The 18,165-nt window shown below is 40.5% G+C and overlaps 1 protein-coding gene across 2 annotated transcripts in view; it reads left to right on the plus strand.

Annotated features, from left to right (window-relative positions):
- INTS9 (integrator complex subunit 9) overlaps positions 1-18,165 on the plus strand; it is a 104,042-nt gene that overhangs the window by 74,640 nt on the left and 11,237 nt on the right. For both annotated transcript variants that reach the window (XM_025873769.2, XM_073892537.1), the window contains 3 exons: positions 8,664-8,775; positions 11,174-11,354; positions 14,660-14,720. In XM_025873769.2, coding sequence (XP_025729554.1) covers positions 8,664-8,775; positions 11,174-11,354; positions 14,660-14,720 — 354 coding nt within the window. The remainder of the gene's footprint in view (positions 1-8,663; positions 8,776-11,173; positions 11,355-14,659; positions 14,721-18,165) is intronic.

An 18,165-nucleotide genomic window follows, 5' to 3' on the forward strand; every position in this document is an offset into this window, starting at 1 on the left:
AGTATTCCACACGTTTGATATCTGCCTAGTATTCCATCATATGGACATGCAAGAAGGTATCTGTTTCCTCATAGACGTTTAAATTATTTTAAGTTAAAAAAAAATTTTTTTTCCTGAAAAACATCTACTCCAAATGGATGTGCATTCTGCCCAAAAAGAGGACAAAGGACACAGTTGAAAGATAGTAACTAATAGAACCAAACAGATGGTGGCTGTTGGATAGATCCCATAAATGCGTTAGCTGTAACTAGTGAGCACTTTTGGTTAATATCAGAGCCCAAGCCTTCCTGGCCTTAGGAATCAAATTAATGGATTTGCTTGTGGGTTGTGAACTTACATTTGCACACCAACTTTATTTATATATATTTATTTACTTTATATATATATATACACTATATATATATATATGATATGTGTATATATATATATGTATATAGTATTTATTATGATGGTTGAAAAAACAACGTGATAGTCATTATTTCAAAAGCTTCCTAGCTATGCTGCCTCACTTCAGGGGTAGGACTTGAGTTTTAGCTATGGAAATCACCAGCATAATAGAACAAGACTACATATACCTGGACATGGGAAGCTACAGAATTTTGGGTTAGTTTTAGAAACTAACAGGACATTGATTCCCATTTAGGGCTGAGATTTGAAATACAGAAAATTGTATTGTGTGGTAGATATTTTGTTGTTACTATTGATAGTGGGTTTAAATTTGGTTTGTTTATTGTTTTGGTTTTATTCCCATCCTTCTTCTGACTGTTGAAAGAGACCCAGGAAGTTGTCCATCCCACTGCTTCAGCCCTCCTGGCCTTGAGGCCGAGACAGGTGGTTCTCTGGTTTGCAAGGTGGGTGGTGGCTATGAGGGACAATGAGAAGAGAGATGACTTGAAAGCAAGGGCTCCAGATGGGAACTTCTGCCTTAGGGCAGTGGTTCTTAACATTTTGTGGACCAGGGATCCAAAAGCCTGGTGGTGAAAATCTGACAAGAATGATTAAAATAGGGTCACCTGGGGTGGCTGAGTCAGTTAAGCCTCTGACCCTTGGTTTCGTCTGAGGTCATGATCTCAGGGTCATGAAATTGGGTCCTGCATTGGGCTCCACACTCAGTGCAGAGTCTGCTTAAGATTCATTCCCCCTTTGTTCCTCCCCCTGCTCATGCGCTCTCTCTCTAAACCAATAAAATCTAAAAAAAGGAAAAAAGAATGACTAAAATATACTATATATATATCTGCACACCTACACAAGACTTTGCATTTATTTGGAGACTGTTAAGTTTATAGAGTCCTCAGAAGCCCATTGTTATGTCTCAGATTGAGAAGCTCTTTTGAGTTAGAACTTGGAAATAATTTTTTTTAAGATATAAAATTAATTTTAAAAATTAATTGGTGGGGGGCACCTGGGTGGCTCAGTCGGTTAAGCGTCTGCCTTCAGCTCAGGTCATGATCCCAGGGTTCTGGGATCGAGCCCCGCATCAGGCTCCCTGCTCAGTGGGGAGTCTGCTTCTCCCTCTCCCTCTGCAGCAACCCCCCATGCTCTCTCTCAAATAAATAAATAAAATCTTTTAAAAAAAATTGGTAATTTCTACTCAGTCAATTCCCTGAAGCCTGTGATGTTCACAGTGGAAATTCCTTCTTGTTGACAGGGCTGGAAAAGGTTGGTAGGTGGCCTGTGAAAGTCTCCTTTGTAGCACACACTTCCCAGCATTCACTCTGCCTCTCCTTCCTCATCGTTCTCCCGTGGGAGTTCAGGATGAACTATTACTTTGTTCTCCTGAGGTCTTAAAGACTTTGGCAGTAATAAATGTATATTCTTCTCTTAATCTAAAGAAATTATCTTAAATTTGGACTCTTGAATTAGGTTTCTAGAGCTAAGGCAGTTTCTTGGGTCAGCTTGTTTGTTTTGCTCTGTTTTGTTTTTTTGTATTTTTCTCTTCCCTCTCAATTCCCCAAATGTTTTGTTTTTATTTATGCAGTGCTTTGATCTGGATGTTCTGCAGTTTTGGTTTTGGATTTTTTAAATTTATTTTATTGTAATAAATATGTGACTTGTTCCAAATCTTCATGTGGATGTACATGTTCAGCATTTTCAGCCATTCCTTAGTCTTCTGATGTAAAATTAATTTCCTTCTAGATATCCCTGGGAGATATCTGTAGGCCGCTGCTTCTTCCTTCAGGCCTGGCCTTAGGAGGCTCTCACAATCAGGTTTAGTCCTTGGGAAGTTTCTGGGAGTGTTTGTCTTTCTCTCGTATGGAACTGGGGAATTAAAGCCACATGGTCAGCCTTATGCACAAGGCAGAGCTGGGATGTAGTATCAATACAGGAGACATTTTCCTGCATCCACAAAACTCTGACTTTAACCCAACTGGTTGAGGCTTCCCGTGCACCCCTGGTCACATGGCTCCCATGGAACACCTGGGCTTCATTTATCCACTCTTTTTTTCTATGAGGTATCAGACCCAGTTCTGGGTCCAGTATTGACCCTTCCACTCAAGAGGGGGCAGCATGTTTTCACTTTACTTCTCTGGGCTGATCGAACTTCACTTTATCTATGGAGACCAGGTGATTAATACTCTATAGCATCACATCTCTGCACAACTTTCCCTGAGGTATGTCCGGGAGGGCCCGCTCTTCCTGGTTAAAGGACATGACCACATCCTCAAAGTGGTATTTAAGAAAAACATCTGGGGGCGCCTGAGTGGTTCAGTGGGTTAAGCATCCAACTCTTGATTTTGCCTTAGGTCATGATTTCAGGGTCATGAGATCAATCCCTGCATCGGGCTCCACACTAAGCTTGGAGCCTGCTTGAGATTCTTTCTCTCCCTCCCCTTCTGCCCCCGCCCTCCCCAACCCCCAGCTCCTGCTCACGCGTGCTCCTCTCCCCAAAAAAAATATTTTTAATAGAAAAGAAAGACCTCAGGACAAGCCACACAGCATCCAGCTCCCTCCTCAGTTGTCAAGGCCACAGACAAGAAGCTTTTTTCTCCACAGGTAGTCCCAAAAGCCTCGGTCGCACCTCCTTGGGTCGGTCCTGAAGAAACAAAGCTCTTGTCCTCACTGGCAACACAGTCCCAACCAGTAAAAGTTTAACCTGTTATATTTGGGGGTGGTGGAAAAGTTGAACTACAAATGATTCATGATTAGTTTGGAGAATTGGGCTCAGGAAGCAGACCATGAAGCAAGGAGGGAGAAACTGGACAACTTGCTGGACTCCTATCTGTTACTTTCCACACGTGCTGTTTTGTTTCTTATCTGTGGGCAGCTTCTCTGCAGAGTACAGTTGACTCTTAAGCAACACATGTTTGAACTGCACAAGTCCACTTATGTATGGAAGTTTATAGTACTGTATTTTCTTGTCCTTATGATTTTGTTAACGTTTTCTTTTCTCTAGCTTGCTTTATTGTAAGAACATAGTTTATAATACATAGAACATATGAACTATGTATTAATTGACTACGTTATCAGAAAGGCTTCCCATCCACAGGAAGCTATTAGTAGTTACATTTTGGAAGAGTCAGAAGTTATATGCGGACTCCCCCACCCCATGTTGTTCAGAGGTCAACTCTATTTCCTTCTCTCAAAAATAACGTATGCTACTTAGATGCATTGATTGATTTGTTCAGTCACTCCTTCCGTCACTTAGTCCATGGCATCTCTTAAACCCCTGCTTTGGGCAGTGGAATATGCTAGGCTGGAAGGGGAACGAGGAGGGGTAGGTTTTACATTTACAGAAGTTACAATAGGGGAATAAGATGCGGACCTACAGGACTCTTCTTCAGGGTGCAGGTGGTTAATCCTGTCAGATTAGAAATCCCCTAAAGTGCTGAGGGATTTCCCCCCCTTCCTGGGTGGATTGGGGAGATCTCATGGGAGCGCGGGCTTTGAATTGGTCTTAGAAAGCTAGAGACGATGTGCTTCATGATCTCAAATTTATGTCTTCCTTTCTCTCATCAAAGAAGTGTAGGTCATTGGGTCATTCACTCATTCCTTCTTTTCTGCCTCTAAGTAAACCTGAAGAATTTTAATACAGAAAAAGGCTTTCAGTGGACTGTCTCATTGCCTCACTACTGGATTCTCTGTCTCGTAACCATGATGAGATTTCTCCTGTTTGCTTTGCTCAGCTTAGTTTTGTGCACCTGGCTTTTTCCCTCTTTTACCTCTAGAGAACTGGTTCATGTCTCTAGCCCAACAGCAATCAGCCTCCAGCCAAATTTACTCTTTTCTGTTTTCCCCAGCATCTCACAGCTGCATTTGACATCATTCATCATTCTCTTGTTAGAATTCTGTTTAGTCTCGGCTCCTGGGGGCAGTCTTGCTGTTTTCTTACTCTACTTGATCTTTTGTTATATTATAGGGTGCAAGCACCAGAAAGCTGTCTTTCCCAAACTGCTCATTTTTACGGGCAGGGAAGCTCTGCACTGCATTATGTACTTGTTTACTTGCTTCTCTCCCCATTTACCTTATGGAGTCCCACAGCATTGGCCCTAGGCACATTCCACTTTCCTCAACTCTAAACAAACTGACATTTTTGTTAAATACTTGAATAAAGGTACCTAGCAAATCCCCATATCTGTCACGCATCTTTGTTTTATCTTTTATTCTCATAATAAATCCATTTGTTATCCCCTAAACACCTGCAGCCATCCCACACTGGACTTATTATTGCCTCCTTATTCTTTTAAATCATTGCGCCCAAATTTCCCTTTGTCTACATTTCTGACTTGAGGATTTGGAGCCGTCTTAAGGTCTCACTTCGTCCATTGTCCAGTACATCTGGCCCTTTCCCACCTGTCTATTAACAGTTTTCCGTGATATTGTGTAGATCTTCCTCTTCCATCTCCTCAAGTGCCATGAAATGACGGTTTTTCCCCGTTTATGTCTGGGCTGCTACAGGGGGCTTCTGAGTGTTGTCCCTCTTTTTGGTCTCACCCCCTCAACTGTCACCTGCTTCATGCTGTTGATTCCTTACTATCCACTCTGTCAGTCTTCATGATTCTGACCTTTCTGGTTCTTTCCTCGTTACACTTTCCCTCATTTTTACTAATCTCTCTTCTCAGCCCCAAAGTAAACTTTCCATTCCAGCCAAATAAATTCATTTGGCATCTGCAGGTTGCCTTTCTCTGCCTTTTGCCCACCCCCTCTCCAGCCTTCCTGCCAAAGCCGACCTGCTGTTTCTCACCTTGCTGACTTCTGGAGAACTGTTTCCCAGTATGGAATGCTCTCACATTTCCTACCGGACCACATTCTTTTTGTGCATTCATTTATTCAGCAAATGTTTGTTTACTATTTGCTGTGTGCCAGGCATTTTGCTAGGAATTAGGGATACAAATCCTTGCCCTCAGGGAGCTCCATAGTCCTGTGGGGGACACAAGTAAATAGGCAGTTACAAAGCAGTGTGAATAGTGCTGGTATAGAAAGTCTTAGAGGCCACGGGGCATATGTGGAAGGGACATCTTGCTGTGGGAAAGAAGGGGTGTCATGCAGCTGTTCCAAAGGATATTTTAAAGTTCCTTAGCCAAAGAAAGAAAACTAGACGCAAAACTTCACCTGCCAGAAAGCCGTGTATAAGTGGCCCCACCTGGTCTGGTGGGGCCCTCTACTCTGCATTCCTCTTGGCCCTTATAGACCCAGTACAAACTCTTGAAATTCACATTATATTTTCTATGGCTTTTTGAATAATCCTCTTTTGTTTTTAACATTTATTCATTTGAGAGAGAGACCCAGGGTGGGGGGGCAGAGGGAGGAGAGAGAAACATAAGCAGACTCCATGCTGAGCGTGGAGCTTGACATAGGGTTCGATCCCACGACCCTGAGCTTAGACCTGAGCCAAAGCCAAGAGTTGGACGCTCAACCAACTCTGCCACCCAGGTGTCCCCAAAATCCCTTTTTTCGATAATACATACATGTTTTCTCTTCAACTAGATTATAGGCTACTTTCTAGGACCTAGAGACTGAGTCTCCTTTTTCTCATACTCTGTGCAAAGTGTCCAATGTAAATTCACCAGCAGAGGAGCCAACACAATGACCACAGCTTCCTTGGGCCTAGGGCTTTTCAAAATTTTATTTCACAAGCTTGATTGTGACTGTCAACTTTGTGTAAGGTATTTTTATTTGATTCTTGGACACAATGGAATTTTCTGTTGTGTGTGTTTGTACAAAATGTTCCCACTCAAAGCACTCAGTGAGTTGCCATTGACACCAATAATATACACATTTGCCCTTTTGTGGTGGGAATGGAGATGTTGGCAGTACCAGCTTGGTTCTGAGAGTGTCACTAAAAGGCTTTGAAAGCTGATTCTTTACAGTAGCCTTGCAAATCAACAAGTGCCTCCAGGTTTAGGGCTAAAATAACAAACATCTAGTCTGACCTGATCATGAAGTATTTCTTGTAACTTCCAACTCCACGGTATTCATGTTGTAGTACTGCTTTTGTTTTTTACTATGGGCATTAATTTTTCAAAGGAAGGCAACATTGATGGCTGAGGTTCAGAGATAATGTTTTCAGGACCACATTTGCTCTCCGTTACATGTTTTCATTTCAGTCAGTAGTTCTTAACCTTTGGGGGGTCATGGCCCCATATGACAACCCAATCAAATCTATGGGAAAGTGTACATAGGCACACACAGAATTGTATATACTATTTAGGGGGTTCCTAGACCCTCTGAATTCCCCCATCAGCCCTGTGACTCATTGTTGGCTTGTTCTAATAAGGTTCTTACAAAATTGTTGTCATTTTAAGCTAAATATGCTAACAAAGTTTGATCCCTTTTGTCACCATTCAGTTCTTCTGTTTGGCACATGCACACAGTGAACATTTCCAGGCTCGTTGCACATCTGTTAGTATAAACCACTGTCCTGTACTTCTTCCTTCTCTGGAAACAATGAATGCATATGTATTTTTTAGAGGAGTGCATATAGATAGATCAGTTCTGCCCAGGCAGAGGAAAAGCTCTTGTATGCATTAGTATAATACATCTGTGCAAGTAGGAATTAGAATCTATTCAGTATAGCTGTCACGACCATGCTTTTCTGCCTTCATGTTAAAGAAATGTTGCTCGGGTTATAAAACAGCGTATATAACTGCAATCATGTTATTTAAAAATAACGAAGCCCTTATATCCATGTTTATATAAAATGCTAAAGGAATATACATGAAAAGGCACATATATTCAGATAACATTGTGGGTGGTGGGCCTTTGCTGTGCTACTGTTTGGAATTTTCTTTATTGGAAAATCCAGGTGGAACAGAGAAAGGAGGGATGAGGCCTCTTACTAAACTGGGTTTCTGGCTTTTTTCTTCTTACATTCCGGTGAGTATGTGAAATGACAATGAGGAAAAGATGTGTTACAAAATAGCTCCAGCATCTCAATCCATGGACCTTCATTTTTGTTTTCAGTTTGAATCCTGATTTCTTTGGAAAGGGTAGTTAGTGTTTTGGTTTTTTTTAAGTGCTCTGAAAATAATCAAAATTAAATTCAAGTTGTGCCAGGTAAAAATAAAAATATGACATCCTAAGGATCACATAATAGTGCACCACGGTGGGACTTCATAGTTTACAAGAAGATTGTGTATATTAGTTCATGAGACTCTCAGAAATCAGTGAAGGAAGATGGGTCAACAAATATGCCTGTGTTGTAAGAAACCCAGCTCAGAGCCTTAGCTGAGGTCCCATGACTAATAAGGGACTGGGAGGGAGGCTTTATATTTCTGGTTCTAATTCAGCGTTCTTCCTGGCTCCTCTGCCATGGATACTTGGGAAAAATCGCCTGGCTCTCTGAGTCCCAGTTTGCATTTTCATAATGTAAACTTATTTCATGTATTTATTTCAAGTTTTTAAACGCTTGTTTTCATTTTGCAGAGTTGTGTTGAGAATCAGATTATACAGTGCAGTGGTTCTCAAAGCATGATCCCTAGACCAGCACCAGGAGCATCTCTTGGGAGCTTGTTAGAAATGCAAATTCTTAGGCCCACCTTAAACCTGAATCGGAAACTCTGGGTGTGGCACCCAGGAATCCATGTTTCGGCAGACCCGCCGGGTGATTCTAATACACACTCAGGTTGGAGACCCACCAATGATATGTGTGAGATAGCATTTTGAAAAGAGCAATGTGTTCTAGAAATTTGAGATAGGAAGCTGTTTTTTTTTTCCTTTTTTAAAGATTTTATTTATTTGAGAGAGAGTGAGAGAGAGCACAAGAGCAGGGTGAGGGGCAGAGGGAGAAGCAGACTCCCCGCTGAGCAGGGAGCCCCGTGCGGGGCTCGATCCTGGGACTCTGGAATCATGACCTGAGCCGAAGGCAGACACTTAACTGACTGAGCCACCCAGGCGCCCCATTCTTTTTTTTTTTTAATTGAGGTAAAATTTATGTATAGTGAAACCCAAAGATCTTAAACATACAGTTCTATGAATTTTCACATTATGTGATCCCCACACCAGTCGAGGCATGGGACTCTTTTATCATTCTGTAAAGTTCCCTCTTGCCTCCTCTGGTGTGTGGTCGTCCCCGCTGCTGTTCCCAGACAGACTTCATTAGAGGAAGTAAGAGGACACGACAATGATTTGATCACAGAACAGTGACGGTATTCTTTTTTTCCTTTACTACTTATACTTACCATTTCTTTTTGAATTACTAAGCAGAGTTCTCTCTGGTTTTTCAGCCTATGGACCAAGCTTCTCTCAAAAACAGTGACGTTCTCATTCTGACAGGCCTGACCCAGATCCCCACCGCGAACCCAGACGGCATGGTGGGAGAGTTCTGCAGCAATCTGGGTATGTGACCAGCTCGTACTGTGGATGTGATGAGGTGTGCTAGGTTTGCTTTTGGATACCTTGCTTCTGCGGTAGTTTGTGCTCCTTCCCTTCACATTCACATCCTCCAGCGTTTCAAAGCTTTTCCCCTGTCTACTCCACCCTTCTCGCCTGTCCTTCAGAGCTTGCTGTTGTCAGCAAAAGCAATTCTTAAGCAACAGAAATCTGAAGAATGTTAGAATGGTTGTCGTAAGAGTCAATTCAGGTGTTTAGCACTTTTATGCAACAGATACTCAACATTCTCCCACTTCACTTATGTTGAAAATTCTTATTTATTCTTCTTGCTTTGTGGTGGGATTTGGGGGCAGGACGGGCGTGCATACAAGGTAGTGGTTGTCAAAAAAGGGAAAAATCACATCTTTGCTTTGCAGATAATAGCAGATTGAAAAGACCGTTAATGCTTTGCATTCACAACAGCAAAACGCTGAACACATCATTTTTTTCCACCAGTATTTGGTTGGTGTTATTTTTTCTTTGAGAGAAGACTAAATTTGGGGGGGAGACTTGGGTGTTTGCTACCTAGAAGAAATATATGTTTCTTTGGATATAATTGTCAGTAAAATCTAGAAATCCTGCCCTTCTTTATGGAAAAGTATAGGTTGCTTACTGTCTTAGCTTGGGCTGCTGTAACAAAATACCATAGAGTGGGTGGCTTGAACAACATTTATTTCTCTTAGTTCTGGAGGCTGGGAAGTCTGAGATCAGGTTGCCAGCATGGTCAGGTTCTGGTGAGGGCCCTCCTCCTGGCTTGTAGATACCCACAAGGGTGTCCTCACTTGGCAGAGAGAAGCAACTCTCGTGTCTCGTCCTGTTCTTGTAAGGGCACTAATCACGTCATGGAGGCTGTACCCTCATGGCCTCCTCTAAACCCAGTTACTGCCCAAAGCACGCACCCCCAGTACCATCACATTGGGAGTTAGGGCTTCAATATATGAATTTTAGGGGGACACAGACCTTCAGTCCATGACGGTTACCAAAGAGGGATTAATGAGCTCAGACCTTCCACACCTAGCAACTGTAAGTGCTGTCGCCTCTGCTCTGGGGGAAAGAAATAGTCATCTTATATTTACATGAAAGGCAGTATGCTTTGAAATTTCACCTGCCCATGCCAAACTTTTTTGTTCTTTGCTGATATTAAGCCGAACACAATTTATTCTTCCTTGAAAAAATTATTGGACTTGTCTCAAATAGCATCTTTAATTTGTATGTTCGTTTGTTTATAATCTAGAATCATAGACTCAAAGAACTTTAGATCTTAAAGGAGCCTTACATCTAATTTCCTGGTTCTCAAAGTCCACTAACCACTTGCCTCAAGATCATTGAGGCCACCTATTAAAGATGCAATTTGGAGTCCCTGCCACAGACCTAGTAAGTCAGATTCTCTGGGGAGAGGAGAGACCCAGCAGAAAACCTGCATTTTTAACATGTTCCCTGGCAATATTCATGTACACTAAAGCTTGAAGACCACTGATCTAGTTCACTCCTCTCATAACCAATCAGGAAACAGACCCAGCCAGGTATCAGTGGCTTATGCAAGATCCTATAGCTTGTGACAAAGGCAGGAGTAGGGCCAGGCCTCTGGAGCCCTGACCACTGTCTCCCACCACGGTACCATAGTCTCGTAATGGCAAGTCAACCAGTGCTTGGGGTACTGCATCTCGGAGAGCCTGTGTGTCAGACCTGGGAACAAAGAGGATCCAAGACATCAGAGGCTTCAAGATCTATACCCAAAAGCTGTGTGTTTCAGTTTGTTTTGGAAACCAAACAAAAAACAAACTTAAAAGAGCTTTGTTTTTTTTTTCTTTTTTAGCCAGTTATAACTTATAATATGATTATACCCCTAAGTTGCAATTCCTCATTTGATAACTTGTTTTAAGTATTTAAAGTATGGAGGATTTTCTCACAGATAACACATTAATGAAAGAAAATGCCTAAAATGAGTCAAATGGAAAAACTTGGCCTATTTCCTTATAGGTCATTCAGCAGTGGTCAGAGACTGAGCAGAGACAAATCCAGCAAAGTTTTGAGCAGGAGCTAAAAAGAAAAGGAGCTTGGAGGGTCTGTCCTGAAGCTCGGCTGCCATTGGTAACCTTTAAAACCCAAACCCTTCACTGCACACCCTGTTCCCAGGGACTGAGACATCCAGTAAAAACCCAGCTGATGGTTAAGTTAGCCTCTGGATTCTCCCACCTCTGTGCTGTTCTTCAAAAGAAACAGATCGTTATCCATGGGAAATGAATTGTATGAACAGAAGTAGGAAAACTAAAGAAATCCAAATATTATTTTTAAAGTTTTGTTGTACCTTTATAAAACTATTCTTTTAATGCCACCATTTTCTCTCTGGCTTCAACTTTTCTAGCACTGACAGTCCGGAATGGAGGAAACGTGTTGGTGCCCTGTTACCCTTCCGGCGTGATCTATGACCTCTTGGAATGTCTGTATCAGTACATTGACTCAGCCGGCCTCTCCAACATCCCTTTCTACTTCATCTCCCCGGTGGCCAACAGTTCACTTGAGTTTTCCCAGATTTTTGCTGAGTGGTATGTCTCTGTTCTTCTCCGTGATTCAGCACATTCAAGCAATAAGAATGAAAATGTAAAAAGTTTTTTTAATTAAAAAAGAATAGAAATAGGTTTTTTTTCCTTGCATTATGAGACTTACATTTTGTTGTCTTTCCATGTCTGTGATGTGAAAATTGTATTAGTGAAAGCCAAATCTGTTATGTTGCTAGGATGTAGAAGAATAGTGATCAAGGAGAGAAGGATGAAAGGCAAAGATTTAACTTAGCCAGCACTTTCAAAATCAGTGATAAAAATATTATGCATTTATCCTCTCACATGCTACCCTCTGCCTGTTACAAAGTGAAGTGACATTCTAGAAGCTCAAAACCCAAGCTCATGTTGTCTGGAATTTATAACACCAAATCTGATAAGAAAGGCTGGATTTTTTTTCATTTCAATAGCATGATATTTGACAAAATTAAGTTTTATTACAGTAGGAAATTATTTGATCCAGTCCTAAGGTGGGTAAATGATTGTATAGGATGAAATCAGTGAACCCTGTTAGAATTATTTAGATGCACGTCTGAATCTAACTCACCTGGCCAAAAAAAGGGAGGGATGGGGGAAATACATTAACTTTTACAGTCGACCTAACAGTGCCTTAGAGTGGAGTTTCTAGACGGGGGTATGACACATACACCGGTGTGTTTAATCCATTTTAGTTGTGTGGGAGCCTAGTGGACACAGTATTCTACTGAGTTTCTCATTAAAAAGGAATTTGTACGTCATTCTGTCGTAACTTGTTCCGTATACTGCCTCCCCCACTCCTCCTTTTTTAAAGGGCATTTCTTCCCTCCCCTTTTAGTTGTAGTCAAGGTTCTTTTTTCTTTCTCTCAATTCAAACAAGCTTCTCCATCCCCTGTGCATGTTATTCATGTTTGTCCTTAGGGCTGTCACTTTTATTGGTACCTATTGAATTTTATTCTTTGCATAGGGTCTTTTCTCCCCCAACATGGGAAGTTAATCTTGAATAATTAGCAGTCCACCCTAAGTATCACTTGCACAATTAGCATGTTCTGAATTTCCTCATCCAGATCCTTAGTAAAACACTCCAGGGCCAGCCCTGCGAGGCCCAGGTGCTGGTGTGCTACCCAAGGCCACCCCTGCCCCACTGCATGCTGTTCTTGTCAGCATATCTGATGGGAGAGAAATCAGGACCATGAAAATTAATGTAGGGTGTTTTTGTGTTTCTGGGTCTTTTTTTTTGTTCATTTCTAATATATGTGTAAACACATATACTATAGAAAACAATACAAGTTACAGGAAAGAGGAAAAAACTGAACCCATAAGCCCAATCTCCAGAAATAATAATCACTGTTGGCATTTTGATGGATTTTTTCTTTCTATATGAGGATCATGCTGATTATTTAATTTTGGATCCTGCTTTTAAAAATTTTAATATGAGATTAGAGCATTATAAAATCTTCAAGAACATAGTTTTTACATGACTGCATTATTACATTATTTGTACCTCATTTGTATATCATATAATTTACTTAATTGTTGTCATTGTTGGACAGACAGGCTTGGCCCAGTTTTTTCTTTTTAGTAATAAATCTTCAATTAATATCATTTTTATGTATATATGACTGCATCTTCTGCTTTAGGCCAATTACTAAATGTGGAATTATTGGAACAAAGAGTATAAATATTTTTTAATGTTCGTTATACAGATCTAAATTGCTTTCCAGAAAGATTTTTGGCTTCTGTAAATTGTCCCCTTTTTACATATTAGAGGTGTTAAACTTCTCTTACCATTTTATCTGAACTCTATTCTTTTGTTATATTTCTGCAGACTTTTTTTCCCATCTTGGCACTTTGGATTTTGTCTTTGATTTTGTTTTTTTAAATAATAAAGTTATTTTGGAATAATTTTGGGGTTACAGAAAAGTTGCAAAGATAGTGCAGAGAACACCTATATATACCTTCTACTTAGCTTCCCCTGATGTTAACGTCTTACGTGGCCATATATACGTGCCAAAACTAAGAAATGAACATTAGCATGTTATTATTAGTTGAACTCCAGTCTTTATTCAGATTGTACAATTTTTCTACTAATGTCTGTTTTCAGTCCCAGGATCTAGTCCAGGATACCACAAGGCATTTAGGTTTTTGTTTTTGGTTGGTTTTTTTTTTTTTTGACAGAAATACTTTAGTTTTCTATATTGATGCTAACTAAGGCAGCATAATATCCTTTGCAACAATCTAAGAAACCTTAAATGAACATCTTGTATTTGCCTCTCTTCCTGAGTTTAAGAGTTTTATCTTCCTGTTTAGAACTATATATATAATATAAAGTAACCCTCCGAAAGTATCTTCCTTCTATATTTACATCTTCCTCCAAAAAACATATAAAGTGATTTTTTAATCAAGATTAAGGAAAGCGAAGTGTAGGAAAAATTAAAAAGTAGTATTAATGAAGTTAATATAAAACCCAAACCCTGAAGTCCTGAACTACTCCCCCAAAAGTAGTATCTGTTAGAACTATTGAAATACTTTAATACTATTTTAGTAGAATTCTCACAGATGGGCGCTAACAAACATACATCACTACATATATTTTTTTCTTACTTTTAAAAATGCCAAACCTACAGAACACCCATGAGTCTTGATATCAGTTGTTAACTTTTGCCACAATTGCTTTATTCAGACATTTCCATATTTTAAATGTCAGACCTGGCCAAGAAAGAGCATAGACTACCTAAAACACTTAGTGGGCGTGCAAAATAGCAAGTTGTGTGTCTGAAAAAAACCTGTCACTTTGTCCTCAAAAGCGATCACAATGAATGCAAGGATAGGCTAGGACAGAATCAAAGGATACTTTGAATTGGATCCTGCAATGGGAAAAGGACTTTAGTGGAAAAACTGGTAAAAATCCAAACAAAATGGGAATTTAGTTGGTTGTAATGCAGTAATGTTAATTTCTTCGTTCACCAAACGGATCGTGGTTATGTAAGATGTTAACGTGAAGGGGACTCTGGGTATAGGGCACAAGGGAAGTCTGGACTGTCTTTGCAACTTTTCTGTGTAAATCTAAAACTATTCCAAAATAACAGGCTTATTTTTAAGGCAAAAGTGTATTGAGTAATTTAAGAGTTAAAAAATGCACACAAGACATTTATGTTCTGAATACTCTATAGGCGCTGGCTTTTAGTCACAGCGAGATTCCCTAACAGGAGGATTTTAAGTAACCTTTAGTAGTGTTTGCGCTGCTACCACTAGGTGGCAGCAAATGCCCCTGTGTGCTCTACCTAACAAGCTCATCTGCTTTTCCTCTTTAAAAGGCTTTGTCACAACAAACAGACCAAGGTGTATCTCCCAGAACCACCTTTTCCTCATGCAGAGGTAAGAAAATGGCATTATCGGGTGAGAGCAAGAAAAACTGTAGATAAATGGTTCGAGATGGAGATAGTAGGTCATCGGATTTTAAAAAATCCTGCGGCGCCTGGGTGGCTCAGTCAGTTAAGTGTCCCACTCTTAATTTTGGCTCAGGTCATGATCTCAGGGTCATGAGACCCCTCTTCGGGTTCCATGCTGGGTATGGAGCCTGCCTAAGATTCTCTCTCTCTCCCTCTCCCCTTCCTCTGTTTCTCCCTCTCTCTCTCTCAAAATAAAAATTTAAAAAATCCTTACATAAGCTCATGTAGCCCTTTGTTTCCCATGTGAGGCAACTGGGAAGTACTCTAACTCAAGATTCACTACTCTCTCTTGTCATTAACACATTATAGTACCAGTATGTGTCTGCATTTCATAACCTACCTCTGTTCTGTTGACTGGGTGAGGAATTTTATCTAATACCCACTACTAACTTTTTTACATAATGACAGATTTATTTATTGTGTAAAGTCTTCTTTCCAGTTAGTTATGTTGACCATATATGTGAAGCTTTAATGATGAAAATAATAACATTTAAGTTTTTAGAAAATAAGGGGTCAGAAGGAACAAACTTCTACTTATAAATAAGTCATAGGATGTAATACACAGCATTGTGACTGTAGTGAGCAGATATTAAAAGTTCTCACAAGAAAAAAGTTTGTAACATTTATGGTGATGGATGTTAACGAGGCTTACTGTGGTGATTTTTTCACAATAGATAAAATACTGTACAGCTGAAACTAATACAACATTATATGTCAGTTATACCTCTGTTTCTTTTTTTTTTTTTTTTAGTTTTTTTATTTATTTATTTATTTGACAGAGAGAGACACAGCGAGAGAGGGAACACAAGCAGGGGGAGTGGGAGAGGGAGAAGCATGCTCCCCGCTGAGCAGGGAGCCCGATGTGGGGCTCGATCCCAGGACCCTGGGATCATGACCTGAGCCAAAGGCAGGCGCTTAACGACTGAGCCACCCAGGCTCCCCTATACCTCTGTTTCTTAAAAATGGAAAAATTATACCTTTCTCATAGAACAGATGAGTGTTTTTATATAGCTTTGTCCCAGTTTTGTTTTCATTATATTTTTCACCAAATAGTGTATCATGGACATTTTTCTGTGTGCCTCATATCATTATTATTGCTGCCTAGTATTCTGGAGCATATCATATGGACATTTTGTAATATACTTAACAATTCTCTTACTATCTGACAAGAGTTACGCCCAATTTTTTGTTATATTTTTTAAAAGGTTGTTTAAATTGGCATAACCACTTTAGGAAACTGGCAGTATCTGCTAAAGCTAAACACAGAACGTACTCTCTGCCTCATCAGTTTTGTTTCTGAAGTACATACCAAACAGAAATACATAGGTGTGTCACCAAAAGATGCACAGAAATGTTGAGAGCACTCTTAGTAGTAGTTCAGAAATAGACCCAAATGCCGTCAACAGTCTAGTGGACTTTGTGGTATATTCACACAGTGGAATATCTTACACCAATAAGAATGAACGAACTCCAATTACATATAGTCATGTAAACACAGTTCACAAACACGATGTGAGTGAAATAAGTCAGACAGAAGGGAGTAGACACCATGTGATTTTCTTTATATACAAGTTCAAAAACACAAAACTCATCTATGGTATCGGGAGCCAGCACAGTGGTCACCTTGGAGGTAGGGATGGGGCAACAGTAACTGGAAAGGGGCAAACGGGAATTTCTGAGAAAATTGCAACAAACATCCTGCTAACTGTTTAAAACTTGACAACTCGTACTATTCTTACTTATTCCTACTCCAGAGGATTTTAACCGAACCAGAATTTCACGTGGCAATTTCTAAGAAAGTCATTTTTTAGTCCCCACACTGTTACAGTAGCCGCGGTATTTGCAAGCTCTGCCATTACCGCAGTGAAATTCAGGCTAGAAATGAAGTAATGTCAGAAAATTAAGTGTGGCAAAACATATTTTGTGGCTGATTTTACCACTGAAAGTCTGTTTTTCTCCCCTCCTATCAACAATTAGCCTTTCTTTGTTTTCTAAGAGTGTTGCTATACATTCTTACCCACATATGTCACAGATGACCTTTGTCCTGTTTACAGTAATGAATATGAAAAGACCATAGTGGCGTGAACAGGGGTCCTGAAATGCACTTGCCAACGTTAGGGCATGATGGAGTTGACTCTGGGTACTGTGACCAGTGCCCATGAGAAAATACAGTTCTGCCCTTAGTACTGATAAAAAAAAATTACAGAATTCCTACCCTACAGCTTCATTGCCTGTGCGGTTTAGACCTTAAAGAAGTGCAGAGGTAATTCTGGATTGTCAAATATAGTAAGTCAGCTGGAAAGGTAGATCCAATTGGCCAAAACCAAAAAGAGAGAGAGAGATGAATTTATCTTAGTTTCTGTGCATTGATCAGAAGAAAGAACTTCAGGAACTGTAGGTAAAGACCAAAAAGTGATTTAAGTTACGTGCAAAGACCCACTGCTATTCTTAAGAGTCTCATTCATCTCCTTGACGGCAACGGACACAGCAGGCTTAGTCTTTTAGACAGCGCTCACCCTTACTTAACTGGGACAAGGAATGATTTTGGCTAGATCGGTTATAAAAAGAGTATCAGCTTACTTGTACATAACTTGGCAGGAAGGTGGGAATTCAGCGTTTGCTCCATGTTTACTATGCATGTCCCATCCAACCTCGGACACCTGATTGGGATCTCCGGGGTAGTGTCGCAGTGTTACTAGTAAAAGCAGTCTCTCTGAATTAAAGATTAAATCTTTAAAGTGAAGAGAGTTTGGCTCCCATTTGGGGGTTGTCCCATTGTGGCCACATCTCACTATTGGGGTGACTTCACTTGGAGTTGGGGTTGTTGACTGGGCTCCCCTCTTATGCATGATGGGTTGCGTCAGATTAAGTTGTGTCACAGACCATTTCTTTATCCATCAGACAATATCTCAGGGCAGTACTCCCTTTGACCTAGCAGGTATATAGGGTCTCTGAAATCAGGATGTTTGTCATCTGACCTTTTGGTGCTGGAGTAGGGGGTTAGGGCAGGGCCAGGGCAGCAGGAAGAGCTCCTGAGCCATGTCACAGGACGCCGTGTGGGGCTGCTGTCTGTGGTGTTGCCTTGGGTTGGGCATGACTTTGGGAGAGTAGTGCCAGGTATTGTGCTGGAAGGGAGATCTTTTTAGTTCAAAGCATACACTTTTGAGACAAGTCTGAGGCTGCGCATGGCCCACATCTTCCCACAGCTCTGTGTTGTGAGCATGTCACATCTAAATTTCTGAAAGCCAATTTGGCCTTTGTCTTTATGAAGTTGCTGCAGTAACTTGCAGCTATAACTTCTCAAGAGGTGGTCCTATGCGGCTAAATAATTTTCCTTGTGTGAGGTGTTTATTGTTGACAGAACTTAGTGA

This window comes from Callorhinus ursinus, unplaced genomic scaffold (genome assembly GCF_003265705.2).
Source record: "Callorhinus ursinus isolate GAN/ISIS: 27379988/994484 unplaced genomic scaffold, GSC_fseal_2.0 scaffold4, whole genome shotgun sequence".
Classification (NCBI taxonomy): domain Eukaryota; kingdom Metazoa; phylum Chordata; class Mammalia; order Carnivora; family Otariidae; genus Callorhinus; species Callorhinus ursinus.